This window comes from Neofelis nebulosa, chromosome 7 (genome assembly GCF_028018385.1).
Source record: "Neofelis nebulosa isolate mNeoNeb1 chromosome 7, mNeoNeb1.pri, whole genome shotgun sequence".
Lineage (NCBI taxonomy): Eukaryota > Metazoa > Chordata > Mammalia > Carnivora > Felidae > Neofelis > Neofelis nebulosa.
Genome location: NC_080788.1, coordinates 114,616,889 through 114,641,337, shown reverse-complemented (window position 1 = coordinate 114,641,337; position 24,449 = coordinate 114,616,889). Strand labels below are relative to the sequence as shown.

The 24,449-nt window shown below is 42.8% G+C and overlaps 2 protein-coding genes across 6 annotated transcripts in view; both read left to right on the top strand.

Moving 5' to 3' along the window:
• Positions 1 to 989: 989 nt before the first annotated feature.
• Positions 990 to 21,545, top strand: RDH11 (retinol dehydrogenase 11). Of its 5 annotated transcripts, XM_058739431.1 has the most exons (8): positions 1,406 to 1,495; positions 3,632 to 3,740; positions 4,000 to 4,118; positions 4,466 to 4,621; positions 5,998 to 6,102; positions 6,660 to 6,869; positions 10,468 to 10,657; positions 17,702 to 18,983. In XM_058739431.1, exons 3-8 carry the CDS (start codon positions 4,004 to 4,006, stop codon positions 17,802 to 17,804), a joined length of 879 nt encoding a protein of 292 aa, XP_058595414.1. In that variant the 5' UTR covers positions 1,406 to 1,495; positions 3,632 to 3,740; positions 4,000 to 4,003; the 3' UTR covers positions 17,805 to 18,983. The 5 variants fall into 5 exon arrangements, with proteins under 5 accessions (XP_058595413.1, XP_058595412.1, XP_058595411.1 ...); XM_058739430.1 differs by lacking the exons at positions 1,406 to 1,495; positions 3,632 to 3,740 and adding an exon at positions 990 to 1,068; XM_058739429.1 differs by lacking the exons at positions 3,632 to 3,740; positions 17,702 to 18,983 and adding an exon at positions 20,748 to 21,545 and having other exon boundaries at positions 1,355 to 1,495.
• The window catches only part of VTI1B (vesicle transport through interaction with t-SNAREs 1B), a 30,335-nt gene continuing 27,175 nt past the window's right edge, over positions 21,290 to 24,449 (top strand). The window contains exon 1 of the mRNA XM_058739433.1: positions 21,290 to 21,540. Coding sequence (XP_058595416.1) covers positions 21,426 to 21,540 — 115 coding nt within the window. The 5' untranslated portion in view covers positions 21,290 to 21,425. The remainder of the gene's footprint in view (positions 21,541 to 24,449) is intronic.

Below are 24,449 nucleotides of genomic sequence, written 5' to 3'. Positions count from 1 at the left end.
CCAGACTAGGAGAGGCTTCATGCTATGATCCTTGTTTCTTTCATGAGATCATGTTGTTTCCTTGCTTGAGTTCATGTTTCCCATGAGTTCCTGTTGCTTCATGTTGTTTCCTTGTTGAGATCCTTCATGCTCTGATGCTTTCCTTGTTTTCCCTCATAACCCTCATCATAATTTATTCAAGGTGATCCTGAATCAAGACATTCCTCCCTGATAGCCCATAAGCTCTGAGAGGGCAGAGGTCATTTCTGCTTGGCTCCCTGCTGTACCTCAGCATAATGCCTAGTACACTGTAGGAATACCATAAACATTCATCAAATGAATGGATGGAATGAATAAGGAACAAAATACATGAAAGTCTTTTAATAAAGGTATAAAAACCTGTATACATATTAGGTATCACAATAATGAGCATATGACAAAATCTGATGATTATTAGATAAACTAATGTTAAATCAGTAAAAAATTGTATTGTGTGAAGGAAACCTCCTCTTCAAGTTCTATAAAACACTCATTAAAATTGATCTTGGAACATGTCTTTCAGTCAAATGGAAATGAATTATCCCAATTATTGACTTGTCAAAACATCCTCTGCCTCTACCTCCTGGAAGCCAGATATAGGCCTCAGATGGTAGAGCTGAAAGGAATAATTGAACAGGGAACCTGTTTGTTCTCAGAGAATTTTCATGGCCTTAATTCAAGACAGGATTATGTATTTTCACGAGTAAGCAAAACCAACTGTGCTAATCTGAGAAATTCATTGCTACCCTGGGAGTTAATATATCTAATCCAAGTCACCAGGAAAACTATGTTCTATTATCAATTCACATTCAAACAGGAGGAAAATGATAGCATTATAATTCAAACTAGACACAATAAAGTGATTCTCTTGGGAATGTCTTCAGGGACGGGTTGCTTACACTCCATTGGATGAAGGAATCCCTAAGGCGAAAGGATTCCTACCTCCCCATTTCCCTACCAACTGTCAGACCTCAACCGATCCTCCGCTGTCTAAATGGCCTTAGAACACTCCCCAGAGGCCAATCTTTGATCTCCAGGAGAAACAATGCGGTAACTGCCTCACTATGGGGAAAACTGAACCACGGTCTGGACTTGGGAACCGGGAGATAGAGGACTGGGGAGATTTCGCGAGAACGCTGGTGGCCAGAGGGCTGTGGGAGAGCTGGACGATCCTAGAGGTCCTAGAGGCTAGATGATTGAGGACTTTTTGCGTGTCAGAGCAAGGGTCAGCTTCTCTGAGCAGCTGGAAGCACTAAGCTTAGGACCAAGCTGTGGACTACATTTCCCAGACGGCTTTGCTCCGTGGGCTGTCGTACTGAGACTAGGGCGTGTCTGGGAGGAGCAGCCACAGTCCGGCAAGGCTTGCTGGGGCATCTCGCTCCGCTTGTGCAGCCCAGCAGCCAGCCAGGATGGTCGGGGTCCTGCTCCTGCTCCTCCTTCTCCCCTTTTTCCTGTACATCGCTGCACCCAAAATCAGGTCTGTGCAAATGTATTGCCTTCTCTTGAGAAGAATTCAGGGGGGCGTTAGTCCTCACCGAAGCTCTGTTCTCCAAAAGAAGGAAAAGGAAAACTCCCTGGGGGGCCCCAGTAGGTCGAGGCCCGGAGTTCGGTTGGTCGGAGGAGGTCCAGCTGTCCTGGATGCGGGGGGACGAGAACAGGAGACTTCGGGCGGTGGGAGGGGGCTGCATTCCGCAGCACCCCACTTTGTTTCTCCGATCCCTTTTTTCGTCTCCGCAGCCTTTGCTTCCCGCTCCAGAGAACCCCGTGTGCAAGGCTACCTCCAACACTTAAGTTTCCAGCATTGGGGGGTTTTAGACCCTAAAATGGAGTGAGGACCTCAACACTGTTTTCCCCTTAGCTCCCACGCCTTGGACTAGTCCTATCTGGCTTCTTGCTTCCAGCCTTTGAAGTGCAATGGAGCGATTCGACTTTTTGCTTGCTGAAACTGTTCCTCGATGGGAATCGTGGTATCCGCAGACCCATTGCTTGATCTCTTGTTGCTGTTAGATTCGCTTTTTTTGTAAAGGAAAGAAATGAAAGGGTTTCGTCATGAGCGGTATCCTGCCTTCAGAGCACGACTCATAACCTGGGGTTTGGGGTTGAGACAGAGAGCTTGAGGGGTAATGCTTTCTGGACCTGGTGACACAGTAGCCAATGGCTGGCTGAGTGACACAGAAAATCGGCAGAGTTGCACAAAGGCGCCTGCTGATTGGTTCTGAGTAAATCACCAGTAGTGACGGTGGACCAGTGACTGATGAGACACAACCCTTTCTGGGTGGGGGAGGGGGGAGGAGGGGCGTGGTCACCACCCACCGTCTTGCTCCTCTTCTAGTTCTTCCTTCTGAACACCTCGTGCTCCCACTCAGATGAAAACGCTTTTTATCTCTTTAAAAAAAATTTTTTTTAAATGTTTAATTTATTTTTGAGAAAGAGAGCATGAGCAGAGGAGGGGCAGAGAGAGAGAAGGAGACAAAGAATCTGAAGCAGGCTCCAGGCTCAACGCTGTCAGCATAGAGCCCGACGTGGGGCTCAAACTCACCAACCGTGGGATCATGACCTGAGCCCAAGTCAGATGCTTAACCAACTGAGCCAGCCCGGCGCCCCGCTTTTTATCATTTTACACCACAAGATTCTCTTACCCAAATAGAATCTCAATGAAAAGTTGAACCTGAACTGAAAATACTGCTCACGTCTCTGTGAGATTTTTCTGAGGAAGATTATGCTGCAAGGGTCATATCTGCAAACCCCTGGCTAGGTCATGGGAGCTAGCCCAGAGCTAGACTTTTCATAGTTTGTTGTCCCTTTCATTCCTGTTGGTAAGGAGAAGAGCGAGCTCAATGGAGGTCCAGATAGTTGTTGCTCCTGGAGCTAAAACTGAAAGAATGTGAGAAACTGAGCAAGGAGGCTTTTCTCTGATAAGGAAGATAGCCTTAGGTGAGCACCATGAGTTAGTTTGCTTCCTATCGGCCTGTGTCCACTAACCAGGTAGCGTTCGTGGCTAGGAGTGTGTGCTTTGCAATTCTCAAGTTCAATGAAAAATACTGACATGCTCTTTAAAATTGTATCTCCTGGTCAAGAGATTCTTTTTACTTGAGTCTTGAGATTTGCAGAGAAGAAAAAGAACAATTTGAGACCTGTTAATCCCTGTTTGTGCATTCATTTCTTTGGAAAAGAAGGATAGCACAGTGCTTAGGAAGAAGAACACTCAACCAGCTCCACTTTGTACTGATTTATGTCTTTTCTTGAATAATTAAAAAAAAATTTTTTTAATGTTTATTTTTTATTTTTGAGAGAGAGAGAGAGAGAGAGCGTGCGCGCGCACGAGTGGGGAAGGGGCAGAGAAAGAGGGAGACACAGAATTTGAAGCAGGCTCCAGGCTCCAAGCTGTCAGCACAGAGCCAGACATGGGGCTGGAACTCACGAACTGTGAGATCATGACCTGAGCAGAAGTCAGACGCTTAACTGACTGAGCCACCCAGGCGCCCCTAATTTATGTCTTTTCTTTGTCTTAATTTTAATTGTGTGTGTGCATGCATGTTTCTGTTTCTGTGTTTCACCTCAGGTTGGCAAGCTTTCATAATTTTAACTTTTTTGTTGAATTATGTATCTCTAGGCCATAAAGTGCCAGTTGTGGGCAGATTGACATTAAGTGGACCAGTTCTTGCTTGTAGGCTGAGTCTTGTGATTCCCCAAGCCTGTTGAAGAGCTCAAACTGAAGCCAGGTGCCTGGACAATCAATATTTATCTAGTTGTTATACTGCAAGGGGCAGCTCTAAGGTTTGCCATTACAATAAAATCAATTTTGTTCTTGAGCAAGAGCAGAAAATTTTTCTTCAAACTTACTTAAATCTGTAAAGGGACAGTACTAGAAAGAACCAAAATAAACCTTAGCCTTGGGATTGGAAGACATGGGGGTTGCAGGAACCTCTGGCCAGGGCAAGGAGAATGAAGAACTGATGAGCTCTCCCTCCCTCTCTACAGGAAAATGCTGTCTAGTGGGGTGTGTACATCAACTGTCCAGCTTCCTGGGAAGGTGGCTGTGGTCACTGGAGCCAACACAGGCATCGGAAAGGAGACAGCCAAAGAGCTGGCTCAAAGAGGCAAGATCATCTGCTTCTAATTCCCTCCTGCTACTGCCATTTTATCCCTCACAAGGGTGACCATGCTCACTATTTCCTCCTAATCTTGGAATACAAGAACCTTCCAAGTGTCCCACAGATTCACTGGTCTCAACCTAGTATAATGCTCTGCATGTAATGGATACTTAATGAATATTATTTATTTTTCCTTTTTGATTTGCTCACCAGATACCTCTGTCGTGAAGTAGGGGTAAAATTCCGATTAAAAAAAAAAAAAAAAAGAAAATTACATTCATAAGTCTATAGGTTTGTAATGTCCACTCCAAAGCAGAGCTGACAGTTTGTCTCTTTTATATGTTGATTGACAGGAGCCCGTGTGTATTTAGCATGCCGGGATATCCAAAAGGGGGAATTGGTGGCCAGAGAGATCCAGACCATGACAGGGAACCAACAGGTGTTGGTGCGGGAATTGGACTTGGCTGATACTAAATCTATTCGAGCCTTTGCTAAAGATTTCTTAGCAGGTAAGTGTTGAACCAGAGATTATGTTTTTGGTCTTGCAATCAACATAGCAGACTTAGCTAAAGGAAAAGGTCCTTCTCCCTCTTTAATACGTAGAAATACTAGATCGTTTATAATAAAAAACTTTCATTCATAGCTGACTCCTTAGTAACAAAGGGGAATCCTCAAGAGGCAGAAATAAAAAAAAAAAAAAAATGGATTTAAAAAGTCATAGCATGCAAGGCACCTGGGTGGCTCAGTCAGTTAAGCGTCCGACTCTGGATTTCAGCTCTGGTCATGATCTTGTAGTTCATGGGATTGAGCCCCGCATTAGGTTCTGCACTGACAGCATAGAGCCTGCTTGGGATTCTCTGTCTCTGCTCCTTCCCATTCTCTCTTTGTCTCTCTCAAAATAAATAGGTAAACATTAAAAAAAAAAAAAAAAAGTCCTAGTAATGCATAAGAACTAAAGCCAAAAATCTCACGGAAGTATCTGAACTCAATATGAGCTTTAGGGTCTGGAGTCTAAACACTCATACAGGGACAGAAGATAAGGACTCAGGCCCTGAGAGCTGGGGAGCTGTATCTCAGGCTTCACATAAGGTTGGGACTCACAAAAAGCCATCTTGTCCATGATAAAGAGGCATAAAAAAAACCTCGCCACCAGCTCTAAGGCATGACAAAAAAGCTCATCTTCTCTTCAGGACATAGATGGTTAGAGAGTCATCTGTAAGATATTAGAACCTCAAGTTGGCATCATCTATGGGGGAGAATTTATTACATCACCAAATGATGTAAGAATCTTGAGCTGAGGAATTAACATAAAATCCTATAGAATCACATCAAAATCAAATCCAAGAGTAGTCTGTAGGCATCCCCTCATAATACAGGGATCTTGGCCTCCCTAAGTAAACAGCTTCTGCTGATATGAGCTTATAGTTAGAAATTAAAAACCACGTGAGAAAATAAACCAGGAGAAAGAGTTGTCATATGTAACAAAGAGGTGAAACCAGTATTTCTTTTGGTGCCTTTTGGAGTTCTCCAGTATCAGGGGTACATACAGAACATCCTTTTTTCTCCTGCTTGGATTCTTCCCATTCAGCCCGGGAAGTCTTTCTATTAGGAGAGCTGGGTAGAACACTTTTTCGAAAGCAATGAGTAAGTAGCTCCTTAATTGGAAAGATCATAAAGGCCACTTGGTTGTATAAGATGGTAATTTTGCTCTGTGCTAAAAGTATGTAGGATTCAACTACAGTCTTAAATAATGAAAAACAATACAAAATACATCTGAAGGGGAAATGGAGGAAAGATTGGAGCCGTGGGTCCCCATTTCTAAGGCAGACTTCTTAGGTATCACCGCTGTGGCTGGCTGCTTCCACACTACATCTCTTCCCTGCAGAGGAAAAGCATCTTCACATTTTGATCAACAATGCAGGAGTGATGATGTGTCCCTACTCTAAGACAGCAGATGGCTTTGAGATGCACATGGGAGTCAACCACTTGGGTAAGAAATCTGGCCTCATCACAAAACTGGAGGAAACCTAAAGTTCTCCTTGGCAAACTTAGGGGTCAGATTGAGCTGTCCTTGTGATGCGATTGGACACTGGGCCCTAAAAGACCACAAGTGAATAGCGAATATTATGGTCCTGCCTGAAAGCCCAGGGATAAATTTGAGGCCCACTTGAGGCTACACCAACTTTTTAATCTGTGATTTGGTTTCAATTTACTTTGGGGCATTTTTAACAGCCTAATTGGACTGAGGACTGTGTTGCTTTCTTTGTAGTGATCCTCACGGCGAACATTAGGTAGAGGCTGCCTGCTCTTAAAGAGTGATATTAATCAAAGTTGGAAGAAGACAGGACTTCATATTCACATGTTCCAGATCCCCCTCATGGATGGATGGCTGTCCTATTTTCCTAAACCCTCACTGAGCTTGTTCTGTAGTTGATAATGAATTAATGAGGCAAAAAGCCTTATTCCTGAATTCTCTGCAGAGCTCACCACGACTCCCTTAACCCTGACATTGGCCTCGAACTATATTAATTCTAGTTTTTCTTGTAGGTCACTTCCTCCTGACCCATCTGTTGCTAGAGAAGCTGAAGGAATCAGCCCCATCAAGGGTAGTGAATGTGTCTTCCCTAGCGCATCACCTGGGGAGGATCCACTTCCATAACCTGCAGGGTGAGAAATTCTACAATGCAGGTCTGGCCTACTGTCACAGCAAGTTAGCCAACATTCTCTTCACCCAGGAACTGGCCCGGAGGCTCAAAGGTAGGCTTAGAAGAAATGAATATAGAGATATAAGTCAATGGGAAGTAGCAAAAAGCCACAGGAATACATTCTGTTTTCGGGAGCCTATCCCCTGGATAAAACCTGCTTTCATGACTATAACTGGGTATTATTTTAGTAAGTAGCCCAAAACTGAATATTGGAGGTAGCTGGCAGGAGATGGGGAAATTCTGACTTTGAGTCATAAGGCTTAGCTTTAGTACTTATCAGCCATGTGACCTGTAGCAAGCTACTTAACTTTTCAGGACTTATTTCCTCATAAGTAAAATGGGATTATTTTATAGGTTATTGTCCTTATTAAGTCAGGTCTCATGAGCAAGCAAGGTTTTTTACTCATAATGAGACTAGATAGAAGGGAGGGACCTGAACTGGCACTAGATACAACCATTAGGATAAAACAGGTGCTAGGACAATGGCGGGATGTTGCCCCCTAACAGCAAAAGGTTAAGTAAGAGAAATGCATCCTTGAAGAGGGAATTCTCCAGTCACAAATACACAGAGGTCCTTAGCACTGTCCACTCTGAATTTTCAAGAAAAAGAAAGGTAATCCAGGATGGACAGCTGGAGTTACTTAGGAGTTGAGGCAGGCAGAATTCTGGCTCAAGAAGGCAGACATAGAAGCCCCATTGTTGGGACAGGATCATCAAGTTATGTGGACAGCAATGTGGGGGAAGGAAGCTGTGGTCAGCTCACTTCATATGCCCAGTCTATGCCCAGGACGTGACATTGTTTATCAGCTCAGGATTGATCAGAGTAACTGGATGGTGAAAACTATCCAAAGGGTTGGTAGGGGAGCTAGGGTGCCCTTGAGGTGGAGAGATAGACCCAGCCATGAGGATCCGATAAAAGCAGAGGATACACAAGTGAGGAAGCCTGAGAGATGTGAGGATTAGGTGGGAGACAGCTGAGGTGCAATGAAGGCAACCTGGGCATAACAGAGGAGTCGTTCATTCATCCATTCAGCAGTCAAGTATTCAGTATCCATGCTCTTCTATGCACTGATTCAGGGCTTGGAGATGGAGTGGTGCCTGATACAAGTACAGTCCCTTCTTTGATTTGGTTTAGATCCACTGGGGGAGGGAGATAATAAACAAGTATTTATACATTATCACATGTAAAATCAGTCTAGGAATACATGAATAATTCTCTTTGTAATAAGTTCCAATAATATAGAGCTAAAAGTAAAAAAAAAAACCCTTTACTTAATCCCCACTTTCTCCCTTCTTTCTCCCCTCAAGGAACCACTGTCAACAACTTGATGTGCACCTGTCAATCATTTTTTATGCATTTATATACGTGTACATCATATATAAGGAACTGAAATTCCAACACAATATTTTGGAGATCTTTCCATGTTGTACATACAGATTTACCCCATTCCTTTTGTGGGCTGCATTATATCTCACCATATAGATGAGCCTCCGTTTATTTATTAATTTCCTTAACAACATCTGGAATGTTTCCTTTTTGTTGTTGTTTAATTATAATTGTAAATACTATGAAAGGGGAAGTACAAGGACCTATAATGGATTGGGGTGGGTGCTTATTCAGTTTAAGGGATCAGGGATTTCTCTAAAGAAATGAGTTGCTGGGGCACCTGGGTGGCTCAGTCGGTTAAGCGTCCGACTTCGCTCAGGTCACCATCTCGCGGTCCGTGAGTTCGAGCCCCGCGTCGGGCTCTGTGCTGACAGCTCAGAGCCTGGAGCCTGTTTCGGATTCTGTGTCTCCCTCTTTCTCTGACCCTCCCCTGTTCATGCTCTCTCTCTGTCTCTCTCTCTCTTTCTGTCTCAAAAATAAATAAACGTTAAAAATTAAAAAAAAAAAAAAAAAGAAATGAGTTGCAAGCTAAGCCTTTATATAAGATGATTAGAAATTAAATGGGTTACAGAGCAGGTGGAATGAGGCATCTGAGGAGGTTGAGGAACATTCCAGGCAGAAGAAAGAGAATGCACAAAAGTCTTGGCTCAGTTTGAGAAATGGAGAGGCTGCTGTGGTTAAAATGAAGAAAGCAAGAGGAAGAGAAATCTGACCTGAGACTGGTGAGGTCGACAGGGGCAAAATCCTTAGAGGCTATGGTAAAGATTTTGGTGTAAGAGCAGTGGAAACCCTTTAAAATGGGGGCAGGGCTGTGTACAGCAAGTGATTTCTATGGTCTAGGTGATTGATGACAGTAGCTTGGACTACAGTGGTAGAGATGGAGGGTAGTGGACACTCCTAAGAGATATCTAGGATGGGAAAACCCTAAAGCTTGTTGAGCATGGTAACGTGGGGAATTGTCAAGAACTGCTCTGTGGGCCTGCCTGGTCGGGAGTTAGGAAACACTGCAAGATCCAGGTTTGGCCTTAAAAAGTATGAAGTTAATTGAGGACCTATGTGTCTGCATTACTATGGGTCATCTAGAGTAGATGTCAAGTTGGAAATAATATATATCCACAGTCCTTCGTCTGCAATTATGAAATCCACAAAGACATGAAAATTCCATTTTTTCAGAAGCTTGACACCAAAGCTCATTTGGCAACAAAATCTCACCTGTACCAGGGAGATTAGGTAATAAGCAGTATATGTATAGGTGTTTGTATTATCTTTCCAAAATCAAAAATTTGGAAACCTCTTTGGCATAGCCATGCATAAGTGTCATTTAGCACTTACCATGCACCAGATACTGTTCTAGCCTCTTGTACATATGAACTCACTTAGGGGCGCCTGGGTGGCGCAGTCGGTTAAGTGTCCGACTTCAGCCAGGTCACGATCTCGCGGTCTGTGAGTTTGAGCCCCGCGTCGGGCTCTGGGCTGATGGCTCGGAGCCTGGAGCCTGTTTCCGATTCTGTGTCTCCCTCTCTCTCTGCCCCTCCCCCATTCATGCTCTGTCTCTCTCTGTCCCAAAAATTTAAAAAAAAAAAAAAAAAAAAAAATGAACTCATTTAATCCTCAGAACAACCTTGTGAGGTGCAGGTATTAGGATTATCCCCATTTTAAGAGGAAACTGAGTCACAACATCAGGAGCTTGCTCAACGTCACACAGCTAATGAGTGGTAAAGCTAGGATTTGAAACTGGGCGGTCTGCCCACAAAGTTCATGCCCTGAACCACTACATTACACTGCCTCTCGTAGTCAGTTAAGAGTTCAAAGGAGTATAATGTACCAAAAAATGTGCATACCGAAAGTTATAGAGAGGGATTTTAGCAAGCCATGAGAACTCCAACATTTGAAGTTTGAGTAGAAGATGATGAACTGGCCCAGGAAGCTAAGAGGAAGCAGCGAGAAAGGATAGGAAAATCAGGAGTGTGGGGTCATGGAAGCCAATAAAAAGGCAGCTTTGAGAAAGAAGTAGTCAGTAGTGTCAAGTGCTACTAATAGGTTGAGTCCTGGCTCTACTGTTTGCTAACAGTTAGTAACCTCTTTGAGCTTTAATCTTAACCTGTGAGATGGGGAGATATAAATTACTGTGAGGAATGCTTGTAATACTGTTGGGGGAAGGGAGTCTTCATGGGGTCAAATGTTTATTCGTATCCTCTGCTCTCTTCGGCCATGTGGCAATATCAAGTCCTGTCTTCCTCTCTCCCAACGGCACCCCCATTAGGCTCTGGCGTTACGACGTATTCTGTACACCCTGGCACAGTCAACTCTGAATTGGTTCGGCACTCACCTTTCATGAAGTGGATGTGGTGGCTTTTCTCCTTCTTCATCAAGACCCCTAAACAGGGAGCCCAGACCAGCCTGTATTGTGCCATAACGGAAGGTCTTGAGATTCTAAATGGGCATCATTTCAGGTATGAATATATCTGTTTTTGAAGACGGGGTTTCATTGCTCAAAGGAAATAATTTGGATTTGTACTCTTCTTATAAAGTACATTGGGCAACATAGCTTTTTTTGTTGTTGTTTTTTAAACAACATCTTTTGCATCTTTTTTTTTTAAGTTTATTTATTTATTTTTTTGAGAGAGATAGAAAGAGAGATAGAGATCAAGTGGAGGAAAGGCAGGGGGGTGGGGAGGCAGAATCCCAAGCAGGCTCCATACTGTCGGCGCAGAGCCCAATATGGGGCTCAAACTCACAAACCATGAGATCATGACCTGAGCTAAAACCAAGAGTCAGATGCTTAACCAACTGAGCCACCCAGGCACCCCTCTCTTCTTTTTTTTAATGTCTATTTTTGAGAGAGAGAAAGAGTACACAAGCAGGGGAGGTGCAGAGAGAGAGGGGGACAGAGGATCCAAAGTGGGCTCTGTGCTGATAACAAATAGCCTGATGCAGGGCTTGAACTCACGAACCATGAGATCATGACCTGAGCCAAAGTCAGACGCTTAACTAACTGAGCCACCCAGGTGCCCCAGCTTTTGTCTTTTGACTAGGGTTGTTACCTTTAAGAGGGGGACTGACTCATTCACATTTTTCGTGGTACTTGTAGGTTTGATTTTCTCCATGCCATCTTTTATTAATATGGCTGTTTCTTTTCTTCCTACTTTTTCTTATGTCCATCCAGTTTTCTTTGTTCCTTTTTGGACTCCTTGTTTTGTTTTGTTTACATTAAAAAATTTGTATTTTTCTATTGTCTTCAGGACTAAAATAGTATCAATGGACTCTGTTCTTGAATAAGTGAAGACTTTTAAAACTTTTTATTGTAGAGGGTTTTGAACATACACAGTCGTAGGTAAAATAGCATGTTGAATCCCACAGTACAGCCTCAACAACCATTAAGCCGTAGCTAGTGTTCTCCCATCCCATCCACCAGCCCTTCACATATTTTTTTCCTCTCATGTTATTATTATTTTTTTAATGTTTATTTATTTTTGAGAGAGAGACAGAGCACAAGCAGGGGAGCGTCAGAGAGAGAGGGAGACACAGAATCTGAAGCAGGCTCCAGGCTCTGAGCTGTTGGCACAGAGCCTGGCACGGGGCTCAGACCCACAGACCGTGAGACCGTGACCTGACTTTAAGTCGGACACTTAACCGAATGAGCTACCCAGGCACTCCTCCTCTCACGTTATTTTGAAGCATGTCTCAGACATCACATAAGATTGAAATTTTAGCATGTTTTTACCTCCTCTTCAAGATTATGTGGAAATAACTTGCACTTTTAGAGAAAGGGCTGCAAATAAATTAAAATTGGAAAGAAAGGTAGATAGATCATGAAAGGCCCATAATGCCAGACCTGGAGAGGAGCCACAGAAGTTGTTTCAGTAGAAAGAGAAATAATCTGCTCTGTGCTTCAGAGAAACATCCCTGCTGACTTTGTTTAATGAATGGATAAATAACCCAAGTGAGAGATAATGAGTTCCTGATTTAGGGTAATGACAGTTGGAATGCAAAGAATGATTAAGAGAGAGAGGCCCTGAAGAGGCAGAATCTTTACCACTTGATGAATAATTGAATGAGAGGTCGGGGAGGAGTTGACCTGGGGGTCAAGCCTGACTTACTATGAGGTTGATGATGACATTAACTGAGACAGCAGAAATGGAAATATAATGTGTATAGCTTAGGGTTCTCTGATTGCAAAGCAGTGGAAACAGACTCAAGCTAACTTGAGCAAGAAGGGAATTTATTAGAATATGGGGGTTCTTCTAGGTCCAAAGAGCAGACTGAAGAGCCAGGCTTAGAACACACACAGTGGCCAGTCAACTGGCCGGGGCACTGTTGCTGGAACGAGTATATGCCAACTATCTTTAGTCTTTGTTTTGTTGCTCACCATCCGCTCTCTAGCAAGGAAGCACTCGGTCTTCCATCCTCACATCCTCACTCCCTTGGTTAGGGGAAGACCAGCACTTGATTAATGGGCTCTCCAAACTGTGGGAAAGAGGTAATTTTACAGAAAGGAATCAGATTGCTGTTGCCAAAAGAATGTGGAATGGATCAGTTGCCCTCTATAATACACCTGGCCTTATACATGTTGAGTGAGTGTATATCCATAAGTCATGGAGTAGAAATGTATAGCAGATAGTTGGAAATGTGGGTCTGAAAGTCAGGAAGATAAATTTATATGGTTTTATACACTAGAATGATTGTCCATGAATGACTGGATTCTTCTTCCCTGGAAATTTTAAGGTTTTGATTGAGTAATCTAAAGAAAGCCGGTCTCAAATTCATGACTTAGTAAATATTTAATTGGCTTTTGAAGAGCCTTTCCAGTGCCAAGGATTCTCAATTGTAAGCATTTTGAAGATCCAACAGCAGCTGTGTTGACCACTATCAAGAAATGAACTTAAGTCTGTCTTGGCTGACACATTAGAAACTTTGCACTAGTTTTTCTTCCTGACTGAAACCACAAACCTACTTTTGTCTCTATGGATTTGCCTGTACTGGATGTTTCATATAAATAGAATCCTGTAATATGTAGCCTTTTGTGACTGGCTTCTTTCTCACTTTGCAAAATGTGTTCAAGGTCATCCATGCCAAAACATGTATCAGTACATCATTCCTATTTATTGCCAAATAATATTTCATTTTGTGGATGTTCCACATTTTATTTATCCCTTCATTAGTTGGTGGGCATTTGGGTTGTCACTTTTTTTAATTGAATAATGATGCTATGAATATTCATGTACAGATTTTTGTATGGACATTTTTCTTGGTTTATATACCTAGAAATGGAATCCCACTGGAATATGGGTCATGTTAACTCCATGTTTAACTGTTGAGGAATTGTCAGGGGGTTTTCCAAAGTGGCTGCAGCATTTCGTGTTGTCATCAGTAGTGTATGAGGGTTCCAGTTTCTCCCTCATACACTGCCCTTGCAGTGAGAGAGTGACACAGAGTGTGAGTGGGGGAGGGCAGAGAGAGATGGAGACACAGAATCTGAAGCAGGCTCCAGGCTAACTGTCAGCACAAAGCTCAACGCAGGGCCCAAACTCATGAACCGTGAGATCATGACCTGAGCCAAAGTCAGACACTTAACCAACTGAGCCACCCAAGCGCCCCTCTGTCCTTTGTTTTAGCCATTATAATAAATATGAAGTAATTTTTCTATTTATGTTCTTCTAGTTTTTCTCATTATGGTTTTCATTTGCATTTTCTTGCTAGTGATGTTAAGCATCTTTTCATGTGCTCATATTTGTTTATCTTTGTTGGAGAAATGTCTATTCATATCCTTTGCCCAATTTCAAAATGGATTAGTCTTTTTATTGTTTAATTGTAATGAGTCTTTATATAGTCTGGATGCAAGTCCCTTGTCAGATGTGTGATTTACCAATATTTTCTTCCACTCTTTGGTTTCTCTTTTTACTTTCTTTATGGTGTCTTTTGAAGCAGAGAAGTTTTTGAGGAATTCTAATTTATTGACTTTTTTCTTTTGTCACTTGTGCTTTTGGTGTCCTAAGAAACCATTGCCTAACTGAGGGGCACAAAGAGTTATTACTATGTTTTCTTCTAACAGTTTTATAATTTGAGCATTACATTTCAGTCTATGATTCATTTAATTTTTATATATGGCTTGGGGATAGGGTCCTGTTTCATTTTGAATGTGGATATCTGGTTTTCCAAGAACTGTTTGTTGAAAAGATTAATCTTTTCCCATTGAATTTTCTTGGTAGCTATATTCAAATTCCTTGGGCTGCAATAGCAGAATACCAGAAATTTATTTTCTTACAGTTCTGGAGGAAAACAGTTTTCTTATAGTTCAAGATCAAGGTGCCAACAAGATTGATTTCTGGTTTCTTCCTGGCTTGCACCGGGCTGCCTTCTTGATGTGTCCTCAGATGGTTTTTACTCTGTGTGTGCACACTCCTGGTGTCTTCTCTTATAAGGACACTAGTCCTATTGAATTGGAGCCCTACCTTTTTGACCCTATTTAACCTTAATTATCTCCTTAAAAGTCCTTCCTCCAAATACAGTCACCTTGGGGATTTAGGGATTCAACATGGATTTGGGGGGACATAATTCAGTCCGTAACAGATTTATCAAAAATCAGTTGACCATAAATGTAAGAGTACTTGTATACTTTTTTTTCTTTTCATTTCTTAAAAATTTTTTTAACATTTATTCATGTTTTGAGAGACAGAGACAGCATAAGTGGGGGAGGAGCAGAGAGAGGGGTAGACACAGAATCTGAAGCAAGCTCCAGTCTCTGAACTGACAGCACAGAGCCCGATGCAGGGCTCGAACTCACAAATCGTGAGATCATGACCTGAGCTGAAGTCGGATGCTTAACCGACTGAGCCACCCAGGTGCCCCTTTTCTATTCATTTCTATGTCTGTCCTTATGCCAGTAGAATAGTCTTTGTATTAAGTTTTGATATAGGTCTTTTTACATATACTGGTTGATACTACCCAAAATCCTACTGGAAATATCAGCACCATGACCATGCTGATGCATAACCACACTTAAGTAGCTTTTTTTTTTTTTTAATTTTTTAAATGTTTATTCACCCTTGAGAGACAGAGAGAAAGAGTGTGAGCAGGGGAGAGGCAGAGAGAGAGAGAGGGGAAGACACAGAATCTAAAGCAGGCTCCAGGCTCTGCACTGGCAGGAAGAGCCCCACATGGGGCTTGAACCCACAAACCATAAGATCATAACCTGAGCTGAAGTCGGACGCTTAACGGACTAAGCCACCCAGGTGCCCCAACACTTAAGTAGCTTTTACTGTGGTATTTGAATACATTTTACAGCATGTCATAGCTTATGACACACAGTACTTTCCATTGTGTCCATTGCGTGTGTCATTTGCTCTTCATTGTAACCTTGCAGAGAACATCAGGTATACATAGAGGCTACAGAGGCTTACAGAGGCCAACTGAGAGAGTCATACAAAGCCTTTTGGTTCTCGGTGATGGTCTTTTTACTCAGCAGTGACAGGTTGTACTGGTCATGCTGGTGAGTTCCCTTAAACAGAAGTACCAAGAAGCCTTGTTTTGTAAATTTGAAGATATCTTTAAGTGGTGTTTCTCAAAATTCTATGTGTTTTAGAGGAAGTGGCTGAAAACAGATAACTGGGCCTCAACCCTGTTCTGATTCAGCAGGTTTGGATGGGGCCTGACAATCAGCATTGCTAACAAGCTTCCAGATGATGGCTCCTGCTAGTCCACAACCCACTCTTTGATTAGCAGTGTCTTAATGGACGTAGTGTTAGGAGTTTGCTTCATGTTCTTATTTCAGACTTGCCAAGTTTCCTTTTCATCTTCAGAATTTGCTTAGAATGTCCTGGAAGCAGTTTTCTTAAAATAGTATAATTTTTAAAATTGCTTCTTATGTAACTTAAAAGATTGCAGTTCATTTACTCAATCACTTTATTGAATGCCTGCTGTGTACTAGATGCAGCGAATATAAAAATAAGTAAAAGGGGGCACCTGGATAGCTCAGCTGGTTAAGTGTCCAACTTCACCGGAGGTCATGATGTCCTGGTTTGCGGGTCTGAGCCCTGCATTAGACTCTGTGCCGACAGCTCAGAGCCTGGAGCCTGCTTCAGATTCTGTGTCTCCCTCTCTCTCTGCCCCTCCCCCCACTTGTGCTCTGTCTCTGTCTCTCTCTCTCTCAAAAAATAAATAAACGTTAAAAAGATTTTTTTAAGGGGCACATGGGTGGCTCAGTTGGTTAAGCATCCGACTTTGGCTCAGGTCATGATCTCATGGCTCATAGGTTCGAGCCCTGCGTCAGGCTCTGTGCTGACAGCTCGGAGCCTGGAGCCTGCTTCGAATTCTGTGTGTGTCTGTCTCCCCCTCCCCCACTCATGCTCTGCCTCTCTGTCAAAAAGAAATAAACATTAACAAATTAAAAAAAATTTTTTTAAATGAGTAAAAGTCTTTGAGAAAATTTCTGATAAGTGCAGAGTTTGAATACCCCTCCTGCATTTGTTTTTTTAGATGTTTATTTATTTTGAGAGAGAGTGCGAGTGGGGGAGAGGGGCAGAGAGAGGGAGAGAGAATCTTAAGCAGGTTCCATGCTCAGTGTGGAGCCCAATGTGGGGCTCAATCCCACAACTGTGAGATCATGACCTGAGCCAATATCAAGAGTCAGATGCTTAACCCACTGAGCCACCCAGGCACCCTGTCTCTCTCCTGTATTTAATGGGGATTTAAAATAATTGGGATTACAGCAATGAAGAGAAGGTATATGAAACACTTATTACCTTATTGTTACATTTCTTTTATGCTATCATCTTCTGTCTTCATTGTTTATGAAGCCAGCTTGACTTGTTATTTAAAAACTGTTATAATTGCTGGTAGACCAGAAATCATAAGTTTTGGGGGTGTTTTTTCCCCCACTCCAAGCATCTGTATGTAACCAATGTAATCTCAGCAACATGTCACTATACAAGGTCCTGTGTGAACAAGCTAGACATACACAGGTATCAGGCAGACACAGATATTATAGTTAAATATATACATATAAGGGCACCTGGGTGGTTCAGTTGGTTGAACATCTGGCTCTTGATTTCAGCTCAGGTCATGATCTCACAGTTCATGGGTTCAAGTCCTGCATTGGGCTCTGTGCTGGTGATGTGGAATCTGATTGGGATTCTCTCTCTCTCTCTTCTCACCTCCCCTGCTCTCTCTCTCAAAATAAATAAACATTTACACACACACACACACACACACACACACACACACATACATACAGCAGAATATAAAGACTTACTGCTATGCATTACATATCAAACAGAGCATTCTCATCAGAGGTAGTCTAGTGAGGGGATCTAAATGGTAATTACATTTTCTCTGGGGTAAGAATTGGAGAATGAAGAGGTAAGACAAAGACTGGCCCTATGAAGTGTATAGAGGGCATGTCATCCCTGGGTTGTTTTTCTGTCACATTCCTTGTTTGAGGCAGAGAACAGATTCCATTCTTAAACCCTGTGTTTTAAGTCTCTCTCTTTCATTTCCAGTGACTGCAGTGTGGCGTGGGTCTCTGCCCAGGCTCGGAATGAGACAATAGCAAGACGGCTATGGGATGTCAGTTGTGACCTGCTGGGCATCCCCATGGACTGACAGGTGGTAGCAGTTGGACTCAAGAGAAACCTATAGCAGACTACTCAGTACTCCCTGCCAAAATGATTCTCCTTCATGGTGACCAAAATCGTCAGTACAAAGAAAACAAATCTTCCAGCCTTTCCTGCTTGATGTCTGAGAAAAGCACAGTGTACATTGCCAGATTCATCAAAACACCTTGCATTTACTCCAGATTTAGTTTGCCCTTATTACTGTCAGTTGCAAGAGATATCAGACGATAAGATCCTCAGATGACCTGCGAGCTGATATTTGCCGTCTGAAACCTACTACCTAGGAGAATCTTAGCTATGGCAAGGTCAATTTATGGTAGTTTGGATTAGTTTCTACCCTCTTTGTTCACAATATAGTTCCTCCCAACCACCATCCAACCTTCATTTCAAGAGGGTCACACTGCAGCCTCAGCCGAACTCTGAGTCACAGTGGCTTGACTCAAGAGCAGGACTCATCCCTCACCTATTAAGAAAACCATCATATGCTAACATCTGAATTATTTCCGGAAACTCTTAACTGAATCTGGATTATGGCATGGCTTTATCTCTTGACAACCTAAAGCCACTGCTATTAAAACACTTTCCAACATCTAGACCACAGAGAAGAGCTTCCTTTTCTAAGAAGTTTGTGGGGTTTGGAGGATGGCAGAAATAAAAGTCAAGCTTAAACTATCATTTTCTTACTGTTTCTCAGACCAGCAAGTGGGTAAAGAAAGGGGCAGTATGGGAAGATAGACCATCTACCTGACTTTAGTTAGTGACCCCAGACCGATGGAGGCCTTTTTGTGTCTTAGTTTCTCTTATAAAACCAGAAGAAGGAAAAGGCTATTTGGTGATTGTCACTGAGTTTATCTTTGTGTTCTTCTGTAGTCACACAGTGGGGCTTATTTTCACAGAATTCAAAATAACTACAAAGGAAGAGTATTAAACTGGACCCTGGTGGAGGCAAATGTTCAAAGATGGAGCAAACAGTGTCATCCAGTCTTTGATACAAAAGAGTAGACCAGCAAAGGGAAGTCAACTCTGTATATATGGTTAACTACTTACCCAGAAGCACATGGGTAGCAGGGAAGAAGTCTAAAACAGAAAAATCCTGGAAGATAATGCATGCAGTAAAGGGACTAGTTAAGGACTTAAAAAAAAAAAAACAACAACAAACAAAACTAAAGATGGTAATATGTAACTGGAAGAATTGAGGGCGAGCACCTGAGTGAGCAAGACTGACACTGTACTGTCTTCATAAGCACCAATCAACCAATGTGGCAGAAAAAGTCCCAAAATAAACCCCCCCAATTCTTTATTCAGCAAAATTATCCTAAGGACGGATATTGGTAATTTACAGTCACTATAGTAATCTTTCAGGGCATTTCCTTACATTATCTTAACATGATTAAAATGTCTATTTGCTAGAAATCTACATTTAATTTGGAGAACTTTTATCAAAAGTAATGCTGCCAAAGGAAATTGGAGGAATAATAATGTTCTTATCACTTGTTTAGAATATGTTATTCTAATAGACTTTGATTTACTTGGACTGACAATTACATATTCACTTTGGTGGGGTAAAGAGTTATGGGACCACAGTCTTCTCATATTTGTAAATGGATATTTTGTTGAACGTGTTTTGACCATCAAGCTATATATTTAAAAATGGTCATTTTATGGAAAAATTGGAAATTTTTAATAGTTAAGTAGCATAACTAATGTTTTACTTAATTTATGTTGAACTATCAATGACAAATAAAAATTTTTTATTATTTGTAATGTTTTTACTTACCTAAATAAAAGCTGTAAGAATTAGAGTCAATGAAAGAAAACAATTAAATGAAAGTTTAGCTATAAGAAGAAAATGCTTTTCATTATTATGGTTATACAGTCATTTCTCATTTTTAAGGATAATTTGTCTCAGAGTCTAACCACAGTATAGTCTCCATTGAAATGCCATTAACTTTGGTTGTGTGATAATTTGATTATTCATTCACCCATTTTCTGCTTTTGTGATGCTTTTCAAACATTTTTTTCCATCTCAGGCTATTATGTCCCCCTTTTGCACCTGTCCTTTCTAGAACAGAGTTGTGGGACTTAATCACATTACACTTCCACTAACAACCTCAGATTTTGCTATCTCTATATTCAATGAACATTAAGAGCTCAATGCATTTGTTGAATCAGTGGTCATGAATCAGTCTGATGAAAATAAAGTTCCAGGAGATATATGAATCATCAAATCACTTCCCCCTGAACAGTCATATATCGTTTAATATGTTTGGGAAGTTTTATATATTGGGCTGCCAAGCAAACATTTCAGAAAGGGCTTTGGTAGGAAAATCATGAAATAAGTTGAAAATAGAAATTCCCTGCTATGGAACCATGAAAACCCACGTTGCAGAATAGGACTTTGTCACTGTTAACACATTACACGTAGTGGGAAAGAGACCCGATGAAGCAGAGTGCGCCTTGCTCACCACGTTATAAAATAACCAAGCACAGAGAGTGAATTTTTTATTCACCAACATATGCCCAGATACAGCATAATGACATGCTGAACATTAACAAATACCTGCTGAGGGGCACTTGGGTGACTCAGTCAGTTAAGCCTCTTACTTTTACTCAGGTCGTGATCTCCTCGTCCGTGAGTTCCAGCCCCGCACTGGGCTCTGTGCTCACAGCTCGGAGCCTGGAGCCTAGAGCCTGCTTGGGTTTCTGTGTCTCTCTCTGGCCCTCCGCCACTCATGCTCTGTGTCTCTCTCTCAAAAATAAACAAAAAATACCTGCTGAGTGAATGAATGCACCTAGGCGAGCACAGAGACTAGAGGCTGCGAGCGTATTTGGGGAGTCACTGCCTAGGGACTTTCTGAAAGCATATGGCTCTGGGCGTTTGACCTCTCCAATAAAAGGTTTTTTGTTTTGTTTTGTTTTTTTACCGCTGCAGGGCAAGCAAGGAACGTGCCCCAGCTCTCTCTCAAGGGCTGAAAGCTAATGTTTAGTCAGGTCGCGAAATAAGGAAGTGAGAGACGCCAGACGAGGCGATGATAGCGAAGATAATTTCCAAACGCTTACGGATACCAAACTACTGCTTGTCAGCACTACCCACTGGGCCTGTGGCGTTGACAGAACCACCGCCCCCGCCAGCGCGTGACTTCGGAGTCCGAGTGGCTTCCACGCCGAACTACAGCCCCCGGCATGCACTGCAGCGACCGCCCCTCACCGGAAGGCGGGGCCCTGGAGACAGGCGGTCGCGCTGCCCGTCCCGCGGGTCCCCCACAGTCCCTTCCGTTATGGCGCTCTCCCTAACCCTGAGCTGGGTATTTCCGGGGCTTCAGGACTCCGCTCGCTCCGATGCACCACCACCCTCCCAGGAGTCGCCCAGGCGGGCAGCCCACCAGACTTCCCGTCAGGCTTTCGCGCCCGCCGCTCCCTCAGTGACGGTATGAAGGGGGTGGGCGTTCCGGCTCGGGAGGACCCCGCCGCGGCCCCGGAAGCGCCTCGTCCCCGGCGGTGGTGGCGGCGGTCGCCGTGATGCCTGCGGGACTGGGTGGCTGACCGCCGGGATAGGAGCGGGGCCAGTGCCCCAAATCTCGGTGGCCGCTGCTCGAGCGCGGCCTGCGCCATGGCCACCTCCGCTGCCTCTTCGGAGCATTTCGAGAAACTTCACGAGATCTTCCGCGGCCTCCATGAAGACCTGCGAGGGGTGCCGGAGCGGCTCCTGGGGACAGCGGGGACAGGTGAGGCGCGGGTGGGACGCGCCGTGGGGAACTCGGCCCCTTGCGCGCTCTGGGAATGCGAGCTCCCCACCCCCTTCTCAGATCGGGTCCCTCTTCCCTCCGCTGCGCATCCTCAGACACGCCCCCTAGGGTTGGCTGGGTCTCGGCGCCCAGCATTTCCCTGCTGCTCCTTGAGGGTGCTCAGGGTTGGACCTCGGAGTGTCGTCTCTTTGGGATTCTCTTACTACTGTAGCCGTCAAAATTTTCTTGTGTCATTTTCACCGTGGCAAGAAGATCATAGGAGACCTTAAGTCTGTGTCCCTGTATTTCAGTAAAATTGGTTTCTTTTGTAGCTGTCTGTGTATTTTGCTTTATGAATTTTAGAGCATTATTCTCAAGAGAAATCCATAGTTTTCACCAGACTGACAAAGGATACGTAGCACCAAAAGGGCCAAGAAGCCAAAGGAAACATAATTTTGGAGTTGTTGAATGATCAGGTTTTGTGGGAGAAGTGGTCTTTAAAAATCAGGACTGTGAGTTTAGGTGTGGTCCCCTTCCCAACTTTCTGTCATTTTATTTCAAAATTCAGGTTGCTGCAAGCTTTGCTTGGAGGAGTTAGTTTTCCAGTAAAATCTCTAGGAAGACCTGTCACAGCTCTTTGCCACTCAGAACAAATATGTCTTGATGGCAAGACTTGATAAGACTTTATTTTGTAGTTTTTACTAAGGGTCAGAGCTTGAGTGTTTGCTCTGTGAGTTTCCTGAGGTCATATGAATTGAATAACTCTGGTCAGAATGCCAGAGAATGTTAAACATATTTATTGGGAGAGGCTGCTGTGTGCCAGGCACTCCCCTAAATGCTGGTAGTAGTGCAGATTATTGCAGTGAGGAGACTTAAAATCTTTGTTCTAGTGGGTCCCTGGTAATATATAAATATTAAGAGAAGAGTTATGCCGGGCAAAGGAATGGAGAACTCTAATAGTAAACAGGGTGGCTGTGAAAGTCTTCTTTGAGAAGGTGCCATTTGAGCAGAGACTTGAATGAAGAGAGTCCAGCATGTGAAAATTTGGGAGAAGTGAGTGTGAGGAGAAAAGAATAGTATTCCAAAGTTTCCTTAAGCACAATGAGCTTGGTAAGCATTGCAAAGGTTCTTAAACAGAAATGAGCTCTTCTAGGAAGAGCAAGAAGGCCAGCGTTTGCCAGTGAAATGAGCAAAGGAGACAGTGGTAGCAGATGAGGGTAAAAAGAGTTACGCAGGGCCAGGTCACGTGTTGCCTTGTAGAGCACAGTGAAAGATTTGCACCTTTTTCTAAATCTGATGGGATGCACTTACAGAGTATTGAGCAAAAGAGTGATGGGATCTGATTTACATGGTTGAAAAATAGACCATTTTTTGCAGCCCAGTGCTGAATTAAATTTTGCAGTGGTGGTTTCTGGAAGGGTAAATAGTGCAAAAGGGTATTCCATTTTGAAAAATAGAAAACTGAGTTCTATTTGCCTTTATCATCTACCTAACTTTCTTATTGCTGCAAAGAAGATAATCAAAAAGGTGTGAATATCTAGCCAAGCACAAAATACTCTTTTTTTTTTTTAATATTTATTTATTTTTGAGAGACAGAGACAGAGAGCACGAGTGGGGGTGGGGCAGAGAGAGAGGGAGATACAGAATCCTAAGCAGGCTCCAGGCTCTGAAGCAGGCTCCAGGCCGTCAGCACAGAGCCCAACGCGGGGCTCGAACTCATGAACCATGAGATCATGACCTGAGCTGAAGTCGGACGTTCAACCGACTGAGCCACCCAGACTCCCCACAAAATACTCTTAATACAAGTTGCTGGTAGCGGACTTAGTTGTTTAATGGGTAAGTAAATACAATGTACACGTATCTATAGGTTATAATATGAATTTCAACAATTTTCCATCTCTTTTCGCTACTTTGCTCATACTGCTCAATAAATATTTGTTGAATAAATAGAATTTAGTTGGGCAAACACACTGTGTCTTATCTCTGAATCCTTTTTTCCTAGTTCTGAGATTACTTCATGAGCTTTCCAGAGCTTTAATTTCCATCATAAATTATTAGGTTCTGAATAATGTACATAACAGCTCTTGAATTTAGCTTATGCTCTGTAATTGAACTGAATCAGTTTTTAATAACTCTTTCACAATTACTGTGTATCAGTCACTGTCTTGGACCCTAGGAGTTTCAAGAGCTCTTGCCTTAATGGGACTAAATTTACAACAAAGTGTGTGATTGGTCCTAAGACAGTTTTGAGACCATAAAGAAAAGGTTGACTTGGGTGTTAGGGGAGGGACGCAGAAAGGAGAACTAAGTATTAAGGGGTTGAGTGGGAGTTTGCCAGAGGGAGATAGGAAGAGGCAATAACAGAACAGAAAATCAAATACTTAGAACCATGAATGGAGCTTAGGGTATGTGTGGGAGATTAATAGTAGATCAGGAAAGTGAGACACAGCCAGATTGTGAAGGGACTTTATATCACATTAAGACATTTGGGCTTGATATGAAGAATCGGTGAAGGATTTTAAGCAGCTGACTAATATGGTCAGATTTTACTTTAGAAGGAGAATGCTGGTGGCTGAGTGGAGGATGAAAGAGAAACAAGAATCTGGATATAGGGGACCATATTAGGAGCCTTTGTGGCAATTATCTGGGTAACATGGGAATCTAGAGAGTCCTAAATCCAATTTCTGAGGCAGAAATTAAGATCGGACATGGGGAGTGAGAGACAGATTCAAGGGTGTCTGCATTTTCTCACTTGGTTATTTGGGTGAATGATGAACTTAAATAAGAAATATAAAAGTAGGTTGTAGATGAAAGAAAGCATCAAGTGTGGTTATAGAATAGAGATCATAATGTATGTCCAGTCTAGCCTGACAAGATATTTCTTCTCCTGCCACTAAAAATAACATTAA